This window comes from Aptenodytes forsteri, unplaced genomic scaffold (assembly GCF_000699145.1).
Source record: "Aptenodytes forsteri isolate BGI_AS27 unplaced genomic scaffold, ASM69914v1 Scaffold53, whole genome shotgun sequence".
Taxonomy (NCBI): domain Eukaryota; kingdom Metazoa; phylum Chordata; class Aves; order Sphenisciformes; family Spheniscidae; genus Aptenodytes; species Aptenodytes forsteri.
The window spans coordinates 13,155,076-13,179,927 of NW_008795909.1; the positions used below are offsets into that span (position 1 = coordinate 13,155,076).

At 35.0% G+C, this 24,852-nt stretch overlaps 1 protein-coding gene across 1 annotated transcript in view; it reads left to right on the plus strand.

The window, feature by feature from the left end:
- ERC2 (ELKS/RAB6-interacting/CAST family member 2) overlaps window positions 1–24,852 on the plus strand; it is a 496,513-nt gene that overhangs the window by 401,375 nt on the left and 70,286 nt on the right. Inside the window, exon 19 of the mRNA XM_019473456.1 lies at window positions 14,697–14,831. Coding sequence (XP_019329001.1) covers window positions 14,697–14,831 — 135 coding nt within the window. The remainder of the gene's footprint in view (window positions 1–14,696; window positions 14,832–24,852) is intronic.

The window sequence follows — 24,852 nt, forward strand, 5'->3', positions numbered from 1 at the left end:
TTGTAGTGAGGGGCCGAAAACTGAACACAGTATTCGAGGTGTGGCCTCACCAGGGCCGAGTACAGGGGCACGATCGCTTCCCTACTCCTGCTGGCCACACTAGTTCTGATACAGGCCAGGATGCCATTGGCCTTCTCGGCCGCCTGGGCACACTGCTGGCTCGTGTTCAGCCGTCTGTCGACCAACACCCCCAGGTCCTTTTCGGCCAGGCAGCTTTCCAGCCATTCCTCCCCAAGCCTGTAGCGCTGCATGGGGTTGTAGTGACCCAAGTGCAGGACCCGGCACTTGGCCTTGTTGAACCTCATACAGTTGGCCTGGGCCCATGGATCCAGCCTGTCCAGGTCCCTCTGCAGAGCCTTCCTACCCTTGAGCAGATCAACGCTCCCGCCCAACTTGGTGTCATCTGCAAAAATGCAAAAAATGCAAAAATCATCTGTGATTATTTTAGAGTGCTAACTGAAGTTAGAAATTTGCTTGAACATAATTTCACCTTGCCTGGAAATCTACATGCATTGTTGTAGATGTCAGCAAAGCTCATATAGAAGCAATGTCCTAGAGTTTCTTTAGATAATCGTGTTATATTTTCCTCATTATACTGCAGAGTTCGTGTGGTGGTGCTGCAATTGAGCTTCTAATTGCATCTGCTCTCCTTATGTCGTGCAAGTCTCTCAAGAACATCTTGTTTTTCAAGTCATTTTAGTAAAGGAGCAATAATTTGAAATTAGCCTTCAGTGAAGATGAGTTTTACCATTTGAAATAGAAAATATTATTTCAATCAAGTTTTATTTTGTGATCTTTATAGACAGGTGAATCACTTTGGCCTAAATACGGTGTTGTGAAACTTCTACCCTCGTGCTGCATCATCATATATCTGACAGTTTGATTTGCTTTTTGCTTTTGTTTGCAGTTTGGGGAGTTTCTACCTCAGAAACTCTCGGAGTCCCTGTTTTTGCTGCTGTCTCTTTCAGTGGCATCCTAGACTTTGTCATGTAGTTGATAAACTCCAATTCCATATTTCTAGCAATTTCAAATCATGCTGTACTATGGATCATTGCAATAGATAACACCTAAAAAAGCGCAACATTATACTCCAAGCCTAGGATGCTGGTTTGCTATTGTTATTGAAGAGGTGGCTTCAGTGTCTGAAGTAGGACCACTGTAGCTTAGAATTCCTCTGCTGAGATGAAAAAGTAAGTACAAAGGACTTTTTCTGAGAGAGCTACAAAGGCCATTTCTTGAGAGAGAGAGAGAGGGAGAGGTATGTATGTGAATTCATCAGAATCCAAGATTTCTGATTGTATACATGAAATGCCCAGGAATATCCTCTTTGAGGCATAAGAAGAGAAGTCACTGTTTTCCTCTGGAAAATCCTGTTGATGAAAGTAAATTTCCTAGAGTCAGAATTTTTTTTCGTACAAAAAATGTGAGTACTCCTCAATGTTTCCACGTGCAGGAGAGGGCCAACTGCTGCTCTTTCACCTAACTCTGATGAGGCCAGTGAGGGTTGCAATTTAACAGAAGGGGTTGTAGAGTTTTAATGGATATACTTCATAACATTTATAGGTGCTTACCTAGTTGGAACATCAAAATGTTTGTAAATTAATCTGCTGCTACTCAGAATGCTGTACAAGAGCTGTGGTGGCTCCCACCATGTGAGGTCATTGTAGGCATCAAAAGCCTGCTTCGTATTTAAAGAGATATGTATGTAGTAGATGTCTTAAAGGTTCAGGAGGTCAATTCTATTAAACTCAGTGGAGTAACCCAAAGTATTGAGGTTACTCATAGAATTTTATTGTTATTGGATTAAGGCCAGAAAAACAGATTCTATCGCTGTGCTGTAATGTATTGCAGACTTGCACTGAGATTGAATTGCCTAAATGCAAATGTAGCTGCTTTTACCACAGACTTATGCTGTGAAAAACTTTTCTAATCACCCTGGTAGACTCGTGAAGCATCCTGGTCTGTTTTGTATTTCAACTGGAAGCTTCTTGGCTCTCCATAAGCTTCCTTAGGGTTACTTCAGAAGAATATTAACATTGTGCTAAAGGCAATGAGCATGCAAAACTCCATGAGAGGAAGAAAAGTACCAAGAGCTTTCCAATATCTAGGAGTAACAGGCTGTTGTCTAAACAGGCATCATTCTGGCAAAGATAAAACAAATACAGTGTACTGCCTGCTTAGGCATGAACATTCATCTTAGTGTATCCATGTCATAAACTTGATGTTATTTTATGTCTTTTATTTTTAATGTGATTTGTCTTACAACAGTAAAGTCAGTTATTACTCAGTTTGGAGGCAAAGTATTTGCTTCCCAAATGTGCCCCCACCCCAAACTCAAAAAGCCATCTGCGTGCTTTTCTTTTTAATTAATCGATTATTTTTTTAGTCATAAAATGTCAGTGTTTTCCACATTGACAAATGTGCTGATTTCCATTGCTCGAAAGTGCCTGCAAACTGACAAAAGACATCCCAATAGTAATCTAAACTAAAATAGAATTAAACCAGGAATAGAATGTATTCAAAAAAGAAAGTTTAAAAAAGTCTCAATTGCAAATTTGAGGGTTTTTTTCTCTTTTTAAATAGTTCGTAACTTAAATAATGCTCCTAGCACCAAATATGCAGTTCAATGCCTTTCTCCAATTTTTCTGTTCTAATTTTTTTGGCCTTTGGGAACGTCAGACAGATTGTAAACTACCAAGACATTGATTTTGAAGTAATTTGTTGCAATTCTTCACACTGAAAAAGGAAAAGAAGCACCTTTAAGAAATGAAATATACTGCCTTTTTAAGGGAATGAGAACATATGTGATTTATTTTAAATATGAAGCTACACATGTACATATATTAAAGACCAAACTATTATTTATGTGAATGAGTTGAGCAGTCTTTTTATGGATTCTGACTGTGTGAGTTTAAGTAAAACTCCTGTTATTTCTAAGCTGAAAGAAAAGCATTGGTTTTATCTCAAGTGCTGGCTTACTTTTACAGGTTTTTTCACATTATATTTTGATACACTGTGATACAAATGATTTTCCTAGGTTATCCTAGGTTACCACCTGTAAAATTAGTATTAATAATGCTGATCTCTGTGTTGCAAACGCTTTCCCATAAGAAATGAGCATATTTAATTGTAATGATCTAAATACAATTTAGCAGCTGCAATCTGTCAGTTAAATATTTATTGTTTAGTGGTTTAAATAAATGGGAAGCACAGTAATGCACTCCCAGCAAAACAGAACCATTGGAATTGTTTTGATTCATACAACAAATGCTGTATTTTGAGAGCCGTAGAACTTTGTAGTAGGCTTAAAAAACCTTTCAGAAATAGAGTATTAAACAAGATCGCCATGAGGGCTTGGCTGAGTGATTACATAATATTTATAATCACCCTGGCCAAGATTCCTTTTGAGAATTCTGAGACAGCTATTTTTAGAGAAATTTGTATAGTGATGCAATCCTTCATGAAATAATTAGCTTAAAGTCCATTTTTAGAACATCTCAAGAGACTTTGTTAAGAGCAGAAGACACTGCTATGTTACTGATTCATTCTGAACTTGGATACGGCGAGAAAATTTCCCAGTTGTCTCTTTTCACTTTTGGGATATAGAGCCAAAAATGTAAGTGGAGTTGGCCAAAATGCAAGGTCTTCTAACTCCTTGAAAGCATTTTATTTTTCTTCTCAAAACATGAAATTAGAAACCTTTCCAGTGTTTTCAAGACTGCAGGTGTATAAAATACTCTGGCCAGAGGCAAAGCTGGTGTTTGGCAGTCTTCTCTAGTCTATTAGTTCACTACTCTATATTTCATCACATGAACATATTGCTAATGAAACAAAAAGGGTGGGAAACAATCAAGGAATTTTAAAAATCTGTGTAACTACAGTTTCTCAGCAAATTAACCACTAGCAATATTTTCTTCTGTATGGAATACATAGAAGTATTTCTTACTAATTAACATCCAAATATTTCAAAGAACTCTTTCAGCAGCAAGGGAGTAAAAGGGAATTGAAGGCAGTGTGTTGCATTACATATACTGTTCTAGTTAAGTACATCAGAAATAGTGCTAATATGATATTATGGTGGTGACATCAAGCACTCAGGAATAACAAAATACCCCAAGTTTTATTTTCCCTGTTAGATTAATTCAGCTGTATTGCATTGTGTATTTTATGATATTGAAAGTGTTTATATTACTGTATAAGAAAAAGAATAGGATTAGAAGTTGTTGTGATTGTGATTATTCTGGCAGCCCAAAACATTCTTCTGCAACACTGTGCATTAATTAATTGCATTTAAGCCCTCTAATGTTTAACAAGTGTGGGAACAAAAAAGTCTTGCAATGCTTTCTTACGGTGTCTCTAGACATTATCATCTGTAGACCTTGTGATCAGTAGCACTGTCCTGGTATTGTGTTGGTTCCTAATCACTATTGCTTCTGTTTCTGATGTTGTCAGACTGAGTTAATGTTTCTGTTTTCCTTGAATTTCACAGGTGGCAATATTATAGGAGACCGCAGACATGTTTGACCACTGTGCTATTTTTTTTCTTCTTCTGTTTATATTGTTTATTATCAATCATAATATTGGTCTTGTTCAATCTTTAAGCACCTAACTTTGAACAAAGCAGTAATCTGAGACCCTTAAGTTTTAGGAGTTTTATTTTTGTTACAGTTATGCTACACAAGCTCCTTGTTTTATTTATTTATTAATAGATGTTCTAATAACTTCATATATTGAACTCTCATATGAGGAAAATCAGTCTCGTCATTTTTTCCTTAAAAATTCTCAGGCAATGTAGCAACATGGCTACTTATCTCTGATTTTAAATGTATCTGTTCAGATTCCATTGATGTCAATAAAAGCAGCCCATGCATTCAATGGGCTTAAATTTATTTACTATCTTAAAAATCCTTGTAGTTTATACTTTTCTATTAATGAGAAATATCCTAAGGCAATATTTCTGCATGTCTTAACATTGGGTTTTATTCTCTTCATTTGTAATCTGAATTATGAATCTGTATTTTTGTATCTGAATCTGTAATTCTCAGTTTTGCCAAGTACAACCAGTTTAGATACAAACCCAATGCAGACAAATTAGCGTAGGGGTGAAAGAGCAGAGTGCCACTTCTCCCTATAGCTTAATGCAGCACACTCCATATGGCACAAGGCAAGAAGGAGAATGTGTGTGTGTAGCTAATAGCCTTTGCCTGATCAAATTAGTTAATTCAGAAGAAATGTTCTGTGTTTGACAAATACTGAAAATGTTGGCAGTGCTCACACAACACTTTTCACATATTGTCAGTAAAGTTTGACAATTTATATTATAAAAGTCATAGCTGGATATGGCATCACTTTTTCCTCCTTATGCTCTCAGAAACCCAAATTCTTTCGGATGGTATTTTTACACAAACATTTTCCAATGAGAGAGGCTTTTTTTGCCTTGTAGCCTATAGCAGTCAGGCACTGAAGGCATCACAGGTCTGGTCCTTTCCTGCTTTGTGGTTGGTGGTCTGCTTTAAAATCTGTTTCTGTTTGTTCTCTGTTCAGAGTTTTTTCATTCTTGAAGAATTTATATCATATCTTAAGCATGGCCATGTCTAATGGCACCCTTTTTCACTGGCGATAATCATCTCATTGTGAACTTATACTTAGAACCTCTAATAGCTGTAGCTGTCATAATGCACTTTGTTCAGACAAACGGTTTAACTCCACTGAGACTGAAAATCTTAAGTGGAAAAAGTAGGTAATGCAGATATAAAATAATGCCTATATTAACACTGGAACTTTTGTAATTTTTGATCTGACTAGCTCAATAGGTGAAAATGGGTATTAAGTATCTCAGATAAGAATAGTGAATATCTCCATTATATAAATGAGAGAACTCCCAAGCCAAAAAGGGTTTTTTTTCTCCATGAGACATTTTTGAAACAAGTCCTTAAGTTCTACTACAAAGTACCCCATGATAATAAAGCTAAATATAGTTTAACACTTGATCTCAAGTACAGTGCTAAGTAGCCAGTTATTAAAAAAATATTGTAAAAATTGGGTGTAAAATTTTTCTCCTCCTGTGGTGGTAGATGAAACTTACCATTTCTACAATCTAGCATTAAACAAAAATTAGTTATAGGTAAGGTGTCTCTATAAAGCATATCAAGACAGTGTTGTGATGTTATTTCAATTTCGGTCCGTATTCCAATATACCACCCATGTGTTGAAATTTATGTTTTATTTATCAATTTTTATTGCCTACAATAGAAGAAGTGTAGTAATTTCAACTTAGGCTATATTTTGTATATGATACAAATGAGAGAGCTGGGCTTGGTAATGAAATTGCAAAAATTACAGCTGAAATGAACTGTTCAAACATTAAAGATGCTGAAAGACAATCAGTGTTACTAACCAGAGATTTCCAGTTTCAAAGGTCTTGTTTAGCTACTGAAGTTTCTGATTCATGTCTGGTTTTAAATAATTATTATGGGGAAATATCTTTTTAATGAGTTATTTCCTGTTGAAAAAAAAAAGGAGAAAAACAGAGAACCTTACCTTCTCACATTGCTTGTCTGCGTTTAGTAGGACCTGGCCTGAGATGTCCTCAGGCAGCTACTGTTTCAGAGCTTTACTTATGCTTTTTAACCCCCTTCTTTGTGTCTATGTTCTTACATACTTCTATGTAATTACCAAGTTTAGTAGTAGGACTCAGACAAATACTTTTAGCATGACTTTAGCCTATACATTACTGAGTATGCTGTATTATTACAAGATATTTCCTGCACGTCAAGCCATTCTTTTAATTCACAGAACTTAAAAAGACTTCAAAAACACAAACTCTAAATGCAGAGACCGCATCTAAAAAGTCAGATGGACCATGTTCAAATCAACATAACTTTGTTCAATCACAAGTGTCAGGAAAGTTGAAATTTGGCCTTAGTACTTTATCTAAGTGTCTGCTTGGCACTTGGAACTGCTGCCTGTCTCGGTCTGCCAAGTGTCTAATATCCCAGCTGGTCTTTGTGAGACTCTTATCCTCCAGCTCATGAAGAGGGAGACTTACTGTGAGCTGTAACTTCTTTCAGGATAAGTCAGTCACATTTTGTAATCTCGCAAAGCAGCAGGTGTAATGGTTGTTAATATCAGTGAAATAGTACTGAATTAAAAAAGAACTGAAATATGTGTAAAACTTTTATGCTCGTGTTCAACACTAATTATCAGATACAAGTCTTTGAAAAGATCTACATTGGAAGCTGGTTTCTGTTGCTGCTCAGGAGTGAGAGTATCTAATCTGACCAGCAATTGCTTTTGTATTTCACCTGGGCGGAAAGTTGGATTTCATGAAAACTTGGAAAATACTCAGTACTGTTTCTTAGTCCCTGTTCTCTGTCCTGTGAAACTGGGGAGGGCAGACAGGGCCTGAAGAACAAGTGTTCTGGTTACATGCGTGTTACAAATTATAAGAATTGTAAGATTTTAATGTAAAACATCACATGAACTAAGTTTTATGTATAACTAGATATAGATGGGAAGAAGAAAATTTTATATGCTTTCTTAGCATAAAAACTTTCCTGTGTTCTTTACTTCATGTGCAACAGTCCTATCATTAATGAGGTAAAAAATAAAAAGAGTATAATGAGGAGTAGCCAAACTTTTCTCCAATAAGCTATCATGCACACTTTTAGCCTGCATGCATCCTGTCTCTCACACTTTCCAAGACAAGTCATACACTATAACAGGAAAAGAAAAACATGCTTATTAGCCCATTTGGAATTTTAACAGGGAAAAAATTAATTGTGTTCTTCAATGGAGGCAGGAAACAAAGCAACAAAACCCATGTTAAAATACAGTTAAGAGTAAGTATATAAGAATAGATTACATTACAGGGATGTTATAAAAAGAAAATGCATAATTAAAGCACTCAGTAAAACATAACTCTACCCCATAGTGATGCATTCCAACACCCATACGGTTATGATTATCATAGTTATTTAGCATCTGGAGTTCCTAGTTAGTTACCATACTATAATGTTTTTGTTATCTTTTGGTTACTGACGAGTCCTTGCAAACTTATAGTCTTTCTAACTTCAGTTTTTTTTCTATTGGAATTTACTTGGTGTCTAAAAACTCACTGCATAAGCGACAAAAAAGCCTGAATTGAATACTATCATATATTTCTAATGATTGAAGACAAGAGTATAATTTATTTTGGAAATAATTAGGATTATGTTGCTAGTATTCCGCTGTTAGAAGTGGCCTGAATAATTAGCATAAAGTAATACAAGCTCTGGAATACTTTGAAGTATATTGAAGAATATTGAAGTTCACTTCTTCCATGCAGCTCTAGTATTGGCAAAAGATCCTTCAAAGCAATGGCCAATTAACAGATCCTTTGGCTTGTGGAAAAATGACAGAAGTCCTTCTGTCAAAACCATAGTTGGTGGATATATTTTAACAATTTGTCTCATTTAATCATGTGTTGATTCAAGAAGTGTGCTACCATTAAAAAGAATTGAGACCAGTCTCAAGGTTAGCCTTTTTAACAATAATAGCCTTGGAATTCTCTTTTTTGCTTCAGCTAGATAATTAGTGAACCAGTGCTCAAAAATATCTATGTATATCAAGAAGTTTAAGCAAAATAAGTTTCAACTGAAACTTTGCAATGAAATCTCTCTTAAATCTCTTTTCTAGATAGCAAATTAAGCTCACTATTTGGCTTATTATCAAATCACTTATGCAGGATGCATGTATCTCTCATAAGCTTGAGATGCTCAAAGAGGGTGGAACTAAATGACAGTGATGTTGAACATGTTTTTTAGAGGCTCCAAGGTTGGAACTTGAACTTGTTATTTTTGATCTCAGAAAAATATTTAATGATGCTCAGACAACAGAAGTGAAATAAATGGAAACTTGCTGAAGAGTTAAAAAAAAAAAAGGCAGTGAACTTGATCAAGTTCTAGAAATACAGGCTTTACACGGCATTTAATTTTAATTTTCAATGTAGCCTGTGATGACTTCTTTGGTCTTAGAAGTCAACATAAGGGTTACTTAGAAACACAGCATTCTGTGTTGCCTTCTGAAATGCCTTTTGTAGCTACTTTTCAAGACTGTCTTCCTCTGTTACACAAGTGTAACAGTACATTGTGGAATATTTTGTAGTTTTTAATGAACAAATATATGCTGTTTTCGTAAAGTCTTCATTTCGTGCAAACTGTTATAGTCTTTTAACAGATTGTGAGTGATGAATGTAATTTGGTGAACTTTAAGGATGTTTGAGGCCAAGTGCAGCATTTGTTGTCCAATATTTAATTAACTGCAACTTATCAAATAACAAATCAGCTATAAATTGTATTCTATGGCAGTTGGCAACTTTTGTGTTGTGCAGCAGTAGAAATGATAAGAAATTCTTCACTTGTCTTCAGATGATAACAGTTTTCAAAGAATGTGTAAAAATATTGTTCTGACATGAAAACTGATTTTATTTGGAGAGAGTAAGTTCAGAGCTGGCTTAATTAGCAAACATTTTGTTAACCCTCAGCTAATGGAATTCAGGCCTGAAGCACTGGATTCATACTGGAAAACCAATTGCAGTTGCACATGCTTTCATTAAATCCAGGTTAATTCCACTAAGTTTATGCAACTTCTGGATAAACTTGGTGAACTATGTAGTCTTAAGCACACAATTTTTTTGATCCTTACCTTCTAGATTTCAAAGTTAAAAAAAGATTTTATTTGTGTTTTCTAAAATTATTCTTAGGAAAAAAAAATCTCAGATTAAATCATTTATTAGTGAGAATCAGGAAGACTAGAACTAGACATGTGCCACATGAAGATCTCAGAGTCCTTTGTAGAAATATTAGCATGCTTATTTTCAAATAGTGAGATTGCAAGAAATAGAGGTTCTGTGTCATTGAAGACAACAAGAAGCCATTGCAGAATCAAAGCTAGAATGTGGGTCTCTAGATTTTAAATTCCATGCTTTAATAATTAGACCACAGGATATCTCCAGGATAGCTTGTAGGCCTTATATCTGCCTCCCTCCCATATTATATAGGGAAAAAACCTACCCTGTTGAAAGTGAATATTCTAGAAATGTTTCAAATTCCATTTAGTGAAGAGAGATTGAGAAGAAAATCCAAAGGAAAGTAATAGCTATTGAATGGTATTACACCTATATCCCAGAGCAACAAATCTTACTATTTTTCCTCATTTGAACCCCATTCATGAGAGTTTTGTTGTTAACTTGATCCAGATGACAGATCAAAGCATAGTTCCCTATTGCCACCTTGCTAAAATATTTTTAAAAAGACAGTTTTAATATTATAGTTTTATAATTACAGATTGCTGTTAAGCTATTCAGTCTGTTACCAGTCAATCAATGACTTTGATTTCACTTCAGTAGTTCCTTACTTAAACTCAACAGAATTTTAGGAGGACAAGAAATATCTGTCAGTTTTCTTACAGTGCTAGATAATAAATTCTTTGGTAAGTGGGTTAAAAATTCAGTTACACATACCATTCATGACCTCGACAGCTTAGCAAATAGTGATATTGAATGATCAAAGACAACTGTTTCAAGCCCTAAGGGTTAATATACCTGTGCACCTAGATTTAAGCTGCTTTTAAGTCCTCTATCATTCCTTTATTTCAAAATGGTTGCAGTATTTATTGAATGTAGTCAATAAATTTAAAGCAAAAAATTCTGAGGAAACTGTTTAGACTAAAACTAATACATGGTCTGTTGGAGATGCACTTAATTAATTGTTGCATTTTACAAGTTAACATTTTTTTCTTTCCTAGTATAAATCCAAATTAAAAACTGCCTCTTCTCAGGTGTGGGCCTGGTGTTCACCAGGCATTTTCAAAAAGAACTATTGGTATGATAATTTTGTTGTCAGAGCTGTGGCTATGTAAATTTTGAGAAACCCTGTTTTCAGGAAAACCGTATCAATAATAATAGTTTTGAGAGGAAAATGTGAATAAAATTTTAAACTCTATAATATAACTATTTCAGATATGGAGTAACTTGTGCAGAGTAACATATGATGCAAATTAGATATGGCACAGTTTAAATGCATGTACAATCATCACTATAATTTTCATGAATTGTGCATTCCAAGACCGAGTTTCCTGATCATCCAGAAAAGTCATACTGAATAATCTCTTGTGCTTACAAAAGTAATGTAAGAAAACGTCTTGGATGTTCTTGAATAGGAGATTTTCAAGTATGCTGAAGATGTTGGAGGAAATGACGGCATTGCCAGGTCAGTAGGTGGTATTTTTCCCTCGCAGTTAGTACTGAATCAGTGTCCTAATGTGTTGATACGGGACCCAGACCACGAGGATTTACTGTCTGTCTGATAAACCAACGTCCTAAAATGTATACGCCTTTCTGTGTGTTTGTGTATGTGCTTGTATGTAAGCACAGGGGTGTGAAGCCCTGGGGTTCTGAACGAATTCCAATGTGGTTAATTAATTTCTTCCTCAAATAAAAATATACCTGGCATTTCAAAGCCTACCAAAGATTGAAAGAGTTAGCAAGGGAAGCAAACAGAAGTAATGTTACAGATTTTTGTTTAGAAAGACCTGAAAAGGATTGTAGTGTTCCTCTGGATGGTTTTACTTTTGTTCCTCCTCTAGAAATCCTCCTGTTCATCTTTTTAAAAGTTTGAAATCATATCATGTTTTGTACTTCTTAAGTCAAAGCTAAGCATACTTGGAAAATACAGTTCAGTGTGGAAGTATAGCACTCTGACAGTAACTAAAGCAAAGACAAACAGAACCTCAAACTTGTATTAGTTATCGTTGTGAAGAGCTAACAAATAAAAACAAAAAGCTTTTAAAAATAATATTTTGCAAAATATTTAGGATCATTTTAAGAAATTAATGGCAATCACAAGTCATGTAAAAGTTTGGATGGTTTGATGATCACCTGAGTGGAAAAGAAATTCTCATTTCACATTTCTTATATATTTTGTTTCCAGAACAGGCACACTAAAGGAAGCCTACTACAGCATTAACATTTCTTTGTGCACATTTTACTGCAATCTGGCATCCAAAAGGAAGAAACATTAGAAGTGGTTTATTTATATTTCAGCACCAAATTAGAAAGATGACATCATTCATTTACAGTTCTTATCCCATGACACGTCTAATCCCCAACACCTCATTACAGGGGACACTTTTAGGATTGCATATATCATCTTGTTTAACTTTTGCATTCTTTTATGGAATACAGTTGAAAGGTAGGAAATTTAAGGCTGTTCATTGATAAGAAAATAAACTAATAAAAAGTTAGGAGCTTCCCCAAAGAGGCAGGATATTACAGTGTTTACAGTAAGTGGGTTATTATTTGTCTATTAATTCTTCATCTTTTCCACTCTTTTGTTCAAAAGGCCTTCCTCTTTGAATCTAAAGACAAACAGACCAACTATAGTGATTCAGATCGAGTTGGTCTTTTGGCAAAATCGGTAGAAATTCATAGTGGAAATTCATACAGCTCTATGCGTCCATCTTCTTATCTGGGAGGGAGAAAATGAAATGATTCCAACTGGGCAGAAAATAGTGTTAAAAAATGTGAAATGATACCATATAGTGCCAGTGCAATTCCTGTTCAAAGGAATCCAGCACTTGACCTGTGGAGGACATTTATTCTGTAACACACTGAGAAGATGCTCTTTTAGTGCTACAGAGATGCTCAGAAAGAGTCTGACAGTGACTAAAGCATGTACACATCCGATCTGTGGTTGTTCCTCTGTCTTGTTATTGTGGATGCCTTAAGCTTTTGGTTTGGCGGTTTGTTTGTTTTTACTTGAACCGAGTACACGTCCCCTCCTGTAAAATAGTTTTCTATGATCCTTCTAATGGACATCACGTGAAGTGCTTGAGAAGCATTGTGACATTTCAAAAAAAATTAATTGCTAAAAAGACACATCAGGATTTCCTGTGATCCTTGTGGTTCATAGTTTTCCTTGTATTAGATTTTGTTATACTTCAAATATTGTGTAATATGAACATTTAGTTTGCTTTTTTCCCAAATCTCTTTTCTACTTTAGGAAAACCCATTAAAATTGGGGAATTTAATAGCAATCTCTGAGTTTCTACATTTTCCATTAAAATATACTTACCAGTGAAATTTTCCTAACGGAGATTTTGATATAGGATTGTTCTTGTAGGAAAATCAATTTACAATAGTCCTGGAAGTAAATTTACCACATACTAGCTATGGGACACTAGTTATCTCACGGGCACTTTGAATTGGAAGCCAGTTAGACCTGTTAATATAGGAACATACCCAAACAAATGAGTTGTGTTTAAATTCATGTGTTTAAGTTGGTCCTTTAGAACTCATTAGTTTGGGCAAAGTCCTGGGGTAATGTGTTTAGCCAGCGTCCTCACTGGAGTTAGCATGCATCCTGCTACCTTGGAGCATGGGTAGAACTAAACTGTGGCTTTTTGCAATTGATTTCATTCTCGTCTCTTAACTGTTCACCAAAAGTGTCTATGTGCAAAGTAGACTCGGTTGTGCTTGACCAACTCAAATGATGTCCACATAAAGAATTGGCACAAAGTAGATAATGCTCCTTCAAGAACAACCTTTCTCCTATAGGATTCAGGTGAGATTTTTGAAGATGACGTTAAGTGTGTTAAGACTGTTATCTTCCCTTCAGTCATCTGCATGATATTAATTGTATATGTCTCTAATTGATTCTTCTAATTTTGGAAGAGGTCTTTGAGAGTTGACAGCATTTTCTTCTGGGTTTTGTTAGTGCAAAAATAAGTAAAACTTGATTACAGGTTAACAAGTTTGCCTGAGACAGCCTTCAGTCATACTAACAGAAAAAATAAGTACTGTATCCACTGGTATTGGGCAATGGGTAGTAAGATATTTTTGGTATTATGAACAAGGTTTGAATTATTCCACTCTATGTATTTCATGGTATGGAACAATTGTAATAGTGATAAAGAGCAGCGATGTATCTTGTTATCTCATGGTGACATAGATTTTATTATCTGTACACGGCAGTAGCTGAAGTGTTGATCTTCTCTTTTTCAAGATCTATATCTAAGACTTACTTTCATTCAGTAACGTGTCAAGTTCCATAATCACTTATTTCTCTAAGTGCCTGTGTCTGCATCAGTTAGTTTTCAGATTCTTTTAACTTACTGTTTAGCAGGGTGACCTTGGTGTACAATTAAAATAATTAAGCTAAAATAGAGCTTTTAGCATAACTATTCATGATTGTTGTTGACATGCCTCAGTAGCTAACTGTAAATATTTGAAATACACTTAATATTCCTTTCAGTGAGATTTTACAAGTTAATTAGCAAGACATAATAAGAGACTGGAAAAAATAGGAAACTGTTCTAAAATAGTACACTTAGAAAAGCTGAATGTCTTTGTTGACACCCTTCAAACACAACATCCTTGATCATATCCCTTTCTGACTTCTTTGTGCAATTCTACTCATGTGAAAACTGAGACAGAAGATGTGTTCACATACTTTGTTATCTTTTTGTTTGTTTCCTTTTCTTTGTGAGCCAGCGGTCCGGACTTCTATTGTTAGATCCTTACAGCTACCAAAAAAAAAAAAAAAAAAAAAAAAAAAAAGGGAGGAGGAGCAAAAAAAAAACTAAGATCTTCCTAAAACAGTGTTAGAGTAATATATTCCAGCATGTAATAGAATTGTCTCGCTTTACATCTTAAACAGACACAAAACAGAATGCAGCTGATGGCAGATAACTACGATGATGACCATCACCACTACCACCACCATCACCACCACCACCATCATCGATCTCCTGGGAGGCCACAACACTCCAACCACAGACCCTCTCCAGATCAGGTTAGTCACTCCTTTCTCACCTTCAGTTTTATAATTTTACTATTTTGATATTTCAAGATAAAATAAATATTCCAAAGAAATAATAAGCAAGTTATGTGTTCTTTGAACTGAAACTAATAGCTCTGGTATTTATTTCCATCCCTGAAAAAATTGAAACATTTTGGCTTTTTGTCTGGTGTCTTATATTTTTCTTACCCATCTTTCTTTAGAATTTTTGCAGCTATTTTCAGCATTTCGTAAGTCGACTTTTTCAGTAGAAAATCAGTGAAAAATCTACTTAGTGATTACTAGTGATTACAGAAGCGTGCACTTTTTGGAATAGGTTTTTTGTTTATTTAAAGTAAATGCATTAATCATTAGTATTGAAAAACCTGTGCAGCAGTTCCCTTTGGCAACTTGTAAACCAATGGTTCTAAACTGTTTTTGAAAGTATCTTTCTGTTGAAGCTTTCAAATAACAGATATAGCTTAAAATCAATAGTGATGCATTTTTAACTAGGCAAGATAAACCAAATTCCAGAGATGTTTTAGTTTAAAAATACTTAGTAATCAGTATTATTCTTCTTAGAATATTATTCTTCCTAGAGTCCTGTGTTTCAGAAAGGGCAAATAACTGTCCCAATAACATGGTCTTCTAGAGTATGGTAATTGAGCATGCTAGCATTGAACCTTTTCTCCTCCACCCAGGGTGAAAAAACATCCATAAGCACAACACTTTTTGGATTTTGTAAATTTCAAAATTTGTTTACAAATAAACACAATTTTTTAAACAAAAGTATTTTTGTAAATATGTAACTAATTTGCTTTTATTTATAATATTTCAGGATATTGATATGAAGGTTAAGTGAAAATTAAAATACAAAATGATTAAAACAAGTTTACTGTCACATAGTTTTAAATTAATATTTACACTGTATATGTTTGGAATGAGGAGGTTGTGATATTCTGTGGTTTATTAGCATTCCAACACTTCGTCTCTTGGAATACTTTAATGTGATTTTGCAGATAATGTTGCTGTCAATAGGCAGAAATTTGCTAAGTGTCCAGTGTGCAAGCTCAGTACTTCTGGTTCATGGACAACTGGGTGAAGCAGACACCTTGACCAAAAAGTTTGTTTTGATGTGTTTGAAACAGATGTTTCCAAACCAAAATTGCTGCGCCTTTTATTTCTGGAAAGCTTAAAGACCAGATCCACCAAAAATAAAGTATCTGCTCTAATTTTATAGTTATGATATTGAAAATAATGCTATAGTATTGCTATAGCTATTACTAATAATGTTATAGCTATTAGTTATAGCTAGTTATCATAAAATTATAGTATTGAAAATAATAAATTAATTCATATGTAATTATCTAAAATATACATTATATTTGCATAGCTACACACCAAAATAGTATTTCAAATTAGAGTGACAACTTTATCTCAGCCTTAAAATACCCTTCTGCCAGTGAACATGTTTTCATAATTGTTTTCTGAGGTGTCTGGGTGTGATACTGTTAAAAATTTGTTATGGTAAAAAATAGTGTGTGTGTGTAGATGCATGCATGTATGTGTATATGTGTATGTGTGTATGAAATGCTAAACCACAAGAAATACAAATGAAAGAAGCTAAGCTGTAGTAGATAAAATTTCAAGAAACAAACTTCCATTTTGAAATTAAAACATATATGTAAGCCATGCTGCCAGCATGCCATGTAGTTCCAGCTGATACTGGGTGCCACTATTCCATTTCAAATGAATATGCTTAGTAAGCAGAGAGCCTGTCAGCTATGGATGGAGTCTGGCCTGAAAATGATTTTCAAATTTTAAGATAGACTTCTTTTCACTATATGACTCTTTAGCCTACTACAATGAGTGAGAGTTGTACGAGTTTTAGGAGGAACTCAGTCACAGTAGGACAAGGGGGAAAGTTATCCATGTATGTATCTATCTGGAGTAGGAAAAGCAGCCTATGGAAGCAAGTAACTCTTTTTCAGGTAGAGAAGCCTGGGGAAAAATAAAACATTGCTTTTATATAAAGAATCATTGTTTGATACTAAATTAGTTTACAAGTTCATAATGCCTGAGTAGAAATAAAAGGGAAAAACATTGGTGAAGTTATAACGGGGCTGTATGATAGACTACTTGATCAGGAATAGGAGACAAAGAGGCAAATGATGCTTTTTTTTTAGAATGACCAAGAGAGTTGTACTAAAGACAGGAACTATGAGAAAACTCAATTTCTTGGATACCAACTAAAAAAAAAACAAAACAAAACCCAAACCTGAACAACAGAACACAGAATCCTTCGAGTTCTTGGAACAGGTTAAGAACAACTTTTTCTTTCAGAAAGTGGAGAAGGATATTAAGGACTTGCTGTCTTGGTTTTGGTTCTTTTTCTGATTGACAGAGATAAATTGGCTGAGTTTATAAGAGAAGGTAAAATTGTCTGGAAATGACAATGAAATAAAAAAGGTTTTGGCTTTGTGCAAGGAATAGAATGAGAAAAACAGGATGAAGGCAAGAGATGTGAAAAAACAGGTAACAACAACCTCTGTGTTACTGAAACCCAGACATTGGCTTCAACTAATTCAAGAAGCCTGAACCTGTAAAGAAAATTTGAGGGACAAGACAATGTAAGAGAGCTAACATTTAGTGAAGAAGGTGCTTGTCAGTGCACAATAACAGGTTATTCAGGGAAGAGAACGGATAAGAAGCATAATGAAAGTCTGTATCAAAACATCTTCAAGAACTTAAAAAACTTAAGAAATGATATGAATGATGGGCACATGATTAAAGACAGAGCACATAAAATATTAGCTATTTTACTAGTATTTACTAGTACTAGTATTCTCAGTTTTACTCTGAACTATTTATGATTATATTCAACAACTCTCATAGATGATATAGGAGATCCTTGGAGGCTTGAGGAAGGCAAACACTGTTCTCATCTTCACAAATAAAATTTATGGGGATTTTTGAATAACTTTATTTTAGGCCCTGGGAAGTTATGGAATAAATTATTAATCAGTGAATCAATAGAAAGCCAGTAGTCTTTTTACTGTTCATTTTCAGTAGCTTGATGTCTGTATCAGACTGTATGACGGTATCTATCTATCCATCTCAGTGTATATCAGATCACTTTATACTTGCTTCACCCTTATCCTCTTTTCCTAATCATCAACTGGTGGTTCCTATCCTAGACCAGATAAACTATTTTTGCATTACATTCTTGAAGATATGAGATTGTTTACTAGTATGTACTCACTTTATTCTTGCACTGTTTCCTAGGTGACAGTTTTGGGCCACTCTAAAACAGAATGCAGGTCTGGATGGCTATTACATAGCATGCCCATCCTATATTTAGTCTGCCTGTATTTGTCAAGGACAAATTATGTCAAGCAAATCTAATTTCCTTTGATAGGGTAACTGGCTTTGTGGCTAAAGAAGAAAGTGGTAGCTGTGACATACTTTGAATTCATAAGGCCTTTAACACTGTCCCACCATATATTTGTAATATACAAATAAATACATTAATTTGTAATGTAATTAACATGTAATGTAAAATGCATTACAATAATAAAAGCTGTAACTGTAAATAGTACTAATTTACTTTAATTAATTATGAAATCACCATGAGATGGGTGTATAACTGATACAAATAACATACTACAGACAAATTTTCCATTACTCACTGTCAGACAGGAGGGACATTTACAGCAGGGTTCCAAAGAGGTCTGTCCTTTATCTGCTTCTGTGGAGTATTTTTTTAGAAATTCTTTCAGTGATGAAATAGAAAAAAACATGAATATTGTTGGTAATGAACCAAGCTGCAAGAAGCTGCAGGCATAGTAGGAGCAGTTAAACTGCTCAATAAGCTGCTCCAGTCTCAATAAACTGGAGAGAAAGTCTAGAATAATTAATCTGTAATTCAGTAAAGACAAGTCCATTTAGAACGGAGAAGTCACATGTACTGATGAGGCAATAGCATGGAAAAAGGAATCTGGATTGCACATAATATATGGCAACAATGGAATGAAGTTGGATCTAATTCTGGGATGGATGTAATACTGGAAAAGAAGCAGGAAGCAATTATTCTGTTCTTTCGAGCACTGGTGAGACCTCATCTGAAAAGCTGTATACAGTTTTGATCACCATGCTTTAAGAAAGACAGACAAATTAGAAAGGGACAAGAGGAGAGCAACAAGAATGATAGGTGTTTTAGAGAACATGACCTGTGAGGAAGGCTTAAAGAACTGGGTTTGTTTAGTCTAGAAAGTACTGAAGGGGAGACATAAGTCTTCTAATACATAAAATGTTGTTGTAAAGAAGACGATGATCAATTGTATTCCAGTGCCCACTGAAGAAAGAGTAAGAGGGGTAAATTTAATTTATACCAAGAATAACTAGGTTAGTTATTAAAGAAGGAAACTTTTTCACTGAGTCTCATGAATCTGTAAGTGGAAAGAAAATGTGGACATTCTTTCATATAGATTTAATGGAAGCTCCTTTCTTGGAGGTTTTTAAGAACAGCTTAGATTAATATCTGTGGCACATGATAAGCTTTATTTCATCTTGTGTTGGTGCGTTGGGCTTGGAGTAGGTGTTCTTCTGAAGTACTGCCATCCCTAAATTTCCACAGACTCTGTGAACAATGGATTAGCTCAGCAAATGTTTATTTGTCAAGCAAGCAAATAGGAGATCCATAGCAAAATCCTTGCTGAAATAATCTTTGAGAACAGCACAGTCAATGACAATCGTAACTGAACTCTAGTCATTGCTTTAGCTTACATTTTTCAATAATGGATTTTTTTTTTTTTTTTACTTTCTGTGTTGTGTTATTTACCATTCCGTACAGCATTCTTTTGTACAGCAATTTGATTGCCATGTGCCATACAAACCTGTGTTTCCCATTCAATAGTGTATTACACATAAATTCTAGATATGTGGTTTTTGATTACCATAATCCAGCATACTGCTAGTGGTTTGAAACATGTATGTTATTATATATGGCTGTAAAAGTATGTACATGTGCATTTGAGTACATATTTGTAAGGAAGAATAAGACATTTCCCACTTACTGATGTAAAACACTGTATATATGCTCCTGTGAGTCTATACTCCCTTTGAAGAGAATGGTGTACCACCAGTCTCTTGGAAGAAAAATACACACATCCTGCTTGAAATATGCATACTTTTTATGTGGTACTGTTTGGTTCAGGTATTGACATTTTGTTTTAATGATCATGTTTTTGTTATAACTTACTCCATACCGTATCCTGCTATGGGCAGCATGTGGCAGCATGGTTCTAGACATAGTAGAGGATAGGATCTCTGACTTCTCTTGTAGGAACTAGTTGGGGGCCTTTTTTCAGTTGTAATGGATGTGTTTAGGTCTTCTGGCTGCTGCTAGGGAGCAAAGCCAAGTTTCCAGCCCCTTCTTGCCTTTATCCCCTCTTTTTTTGCTCTTCCTTTTAGGGAGAGCTATAGGTTGGCAATCTTTTTTGCCCTTGTATGTCTGGACCTAAACTCTGGGGAAGATGTAAGAAAACTTCACAAGCAGTAGGAAGACTAATGCTCCTCTGCCTGTACACATGGTCATGTTACAGTGAGTCACGATGTGTTCCCTAGTTATGTTGGTGCATCTGATTTTTGTTTGACATAAATAAATTTCTGGGGATTGAGTGCTGCCATGTCAATAACATTGCAATATTAGCCATTTTTACCAGTCTTTAAAAACTTGGAAAAAAAGATAATTTTGCAGCTTTGCACTAAAAACTTAAATTTATTCTCTTCAGTTTTGGCTTGAGAGTTGGCAATCTTTCTTAAATTCCACCTGGAAACATTTTGGCAGTCAGTGTGTATCCTGGAGTGCGGGTGTAATACTTCTAGCATAAAAATGAGCTTAATAAGCATTCTGTACTAGCTTCAGTTTCCAAGGAGTTGTAATATGTAGCCCCTTGTAGAGTGCATTACAGTAATCTAATCTGGATAGTTGCATCCAAGATCTATCTGGAACAAAAAAACCCCATGGCTAAATAAAGTTGAACTTCCAGATTTAGAAACTGTCCTGCCCCATAGTGTAGACTTCATCACAAAGCCTGCTGTCCAACTCCCTGCCTCTCTTATTTCTCACCTCTACATATTTAACTGTTTTTCCTTAAAAACTTTTTCTCTTGGCCTCAGTTGCCCACATCATCTTTCAGTTTTCTTCCTTGTATTGAAAATGTTTTGAAGGAAGTGCCTGTTTGTGTCACACAAGTGACTGTGTGCTCTTGAAGCAAATTGCTGTTACTGTTGAAAGTTGATAGGAATCAGCACATTTGTATTCTCTGCCACAGCTGCCTTACTGTACTGCAGTCCTTTTGTCATTTTTTTCTTGCACTTTTAGTATCATTACAGGCCTGTAGGTTACTAACCAACAGGGAATTCTGTCTTGCTAATCACAAGTCTAGTCAAATTGAGACATCTCATTCCCTTTGGTTGTCTAATCTCAGAAGCCTTTCTGCCCCTCCATATTTGTGTCCTGTTCTGAGTTTCGGGCTTTAGTCACCCATATTCACTTACTATTAATTTCTGTGGGATTTTACATTCCTTGCTGTCTCTGAAACAGTCCTTAACTTATTGGCACATATGACAGATCTCTAACTCTAGGATGGTCTCCACATAACAAATAACATTCTTTCCTGAGATTTTGCTATGTGGCTGAAAGGTCCTAAGTTCAAGTTGCTGCTTATGGACTACGTAGTAAAAAACTGTACTTGATTATTTAAATTAAAAGCAGCATCTCTACATAAAAAAGGGACTTAAAAGAAGTTGTGTAGGTAATCTATTACATGTATGTGTCTAGGATATACTTAAGTTAGTTTGATGGCATTCTTAGTAGGAAGTTATGCTATTTGAGAGGGCATATGGAAGAACTTGATTCTGCATCCACACAGTGGAAGACTGAAGGTATAACATCCAAAGAATTTTCATACTTTAGGACTTTATTGCCAATCCTGATGATTATAAGAACTATCAAATCTTCTTACTTCCTGTAGTACTGGAGATTTTTAAAGACATAAAATGTAAGGTGTTTCTCATCTCATAAGACTTTCTTGAATTCCCAAGCTGTGGTTGAGTCAAAGTTGAATGCTTTGCTCCATGGTCACCAAGGCTACAAATATATTTTAATTTTGCTTTATGATGAGAGATGATATTCTCATAAAAAAGAATCTGATTTTTAGAAAAATATGAATATCATAGGGCGTGCCATAAGGCTGTAGGAGCTGGCTGGTTTCCAAAAAGTTGGCCCTATTCTTAGAAGCTGTAATTGAGGATGGAATGTCACATCGTGTCGTAAGCATGTAGCATGTCCTTTTACATCTTTTAATCCAGTCTGGCTACATACAGATTTTGTTCCTATTTAAAACATTTTTGATGGCCCTTCTACAAGGTGGTGGTGTTTAGAAGTAATTTGTCACAAACTCACCATCAAGTTTTCCATTACTCTGAAATCTCAGCATAGAGGCCTAAAAGGCAGTTCAAGGTTTCTGAACTATCTTCTTATCTAAAGGAAAAGTCCTTCTTATTAGGACAGTGATGGGGCAGTGTCTATCTATGAAGCTTCCCTTACTGCCACTCTCCTGTCAGAAAGCCAACTTTTAAAGAGCTATCTGATAGCTGTCTTAGTATTAAATATGTGTCATTTTAAAAAGATTTTTTAAAGTATGCTGGTAAACTCATTCATTTGAGAAAAATTACGTGCAATGATGCACGAAACTTGACAACAATCTGACTGTTGCGAAGTAGGAGTATGCCACTAAAAACTAACTTTTTGAAGAAGACCATGTGCTCTCAAAAAAAGTGTTTATTGATTTGTAAAGTGGTGACTGGTCTTGGCAACAGGTCTCTGTTCATCAGCTGGAACTGCTAAATATGCTTGGAGTTGCTGAAAGGCGATATGTGAAAAACTCCGAACAGGTCAGATGGGATTTTGTTTGAGGTGGATGACTTTGAAATCAGAGCCACAGGACAGTCAAACAATGATTATTATTTTAGTGTCTGGATCCTGATCTGCAAATCACTGTATTGATCCATATATAATTTTAGGGGAAAGGAGTGCATGCTACTTTGTGTATTTTGGCAGCCCTGGCTGTTAGCACAATGCCTTATATTCTGTGGCCATACTGGAAAATTGCCAACCTCAAACTCCTGAATAGGCCTCAGGAATATTGAAACTGGGATTTGTGTTTAAAAAAAAATGCAAAACCAAACAACACAACTTAAAATGAGGACAAACATAAACCAAAAGAGATTATTTTAGCTTATTCAAATAACCATTGTTATTTGAAAAGTGTAAAATTCTTCAAATTTCTTTGGACTGTAGGTAGAAAGGTAATCTGAGCAGAAGGTTAGTATCTGGAAAACTGAAATATCATGTCTGGAGTTTTCTGCAACATTAAAACTTTGTCTTTTAGTTGTTCAGGAAAGAAGAAACAAAAATAAGGGGAAAACCCAAAGCACCAGTGACATTTTAGTATATAAAAGAAGTTATATGATATAGCTGTTTAATGCAGTAAATTGGAATTATTGGCTCCCTCCCTGACCCAGATTTTGTTTAATATTCTGTGTGTTTCTTTATCCTGTATGTTTACACATTGTATTTGGGCAGGTGTGAGCTTGCTCTTGTCTGTTCGCTAAATGTATGTGAACTTGTTCTGCTGGTGCCTCAAGCTGCAAGGAAGCACGCAATTGCATTAGCACCGTGCTGAGCCTGCACTAAGCTCATTGGAGTCACATGGATTTATCTAATTTAGGAATTTGGGCAGGGCAAGGCTTGCTTGTCGGTACATTCAATATAAACAATCCCAGGCATATCCACTGTAAATAACTAGTATTGTGCTGTATTAATTAGTGTTTTGAATCTCAGGAGTGCAGTGCAAATTAGTCATATAAATGCTTTCACATTTTTAAGTATTTCCTCTAATTTTTCATCTTTGCTACACATATTCTCCCTCCGGAACAAAGAACTTGTGATTCATATCACACATTGTTCAGACTTGTTGAACTGAATGCAATAAAATCATATTTGTATCATGGTCACCATTAAAAAGTCAGTTTTCTGATTAAATTGTATGCAGTTACCATAGCTATATTGTTTACTATAAACACACTATTGAATGGCAAATACTTCTCTTCTAATGAGGATGTAATTTCTGTCTAAGCATTTCCCAAAAGTCAGTAAGTGTTGTTATATTCTTATTTCAGTAGATACAGAGAATTTTTCCTGCCTCTGACATCTATCTAGGTATTTCTATCTACTATCTAATACTAGGTATTTCTATCTACTTTACCCTAAAACTGAAATAGTCTTCCACAGAGGCTTGCCCAGATTTTGAGGATAATGTGATTGGTTTCAAGCCTAAATTTCATTGTAGATTACATTGTACTTGTGATGGAACAAAAGAAAGAGCCTTGAAATTTGGAAGAGTCTGCTCTGAGTTTGATTTTATCTTTCAGGGATACTCTAGTTCTTGATTTTGGTATACTGCCGGTTTACAGTTACAAACATTGTGCTCTACTCAAGGTTTCTCATTTAAGTAATATTTGTTAATACTTTTCTTATTTCTACCTCTTAATTGTAATATATTGTAGCCAGATAATTTTTCCTATACCTTTTAATTATATTAAATTTGTAATTTGAGTAAGAGACCAGCTAAACTGGAGCTGTATTAAAAGTAAGAAGTAGAAAATAGTTTTTGCTGTCTATGATACCTCCAGGAGATGGATTTTGTATACTGAAAAGTTATACCTCTCCTTTGCTTACATAAATGAATTTATTTTATGTTTTGAGGTTTAATGAATGTGATATAAATGTATACATACTGCTCAGTGTGTATATTTATATATACCTATATTTGTATGTTAGCTTTGCAGTCTTTTCCACATATGGAAGAATTTTTTGAGATCGTGTTTAGCTATAGAAACCTCTCCCCCTCACTTCCCCCGAATGTGTGTGTTAGAATATAAAACACTTATATAGAGGCTTACATTTTTT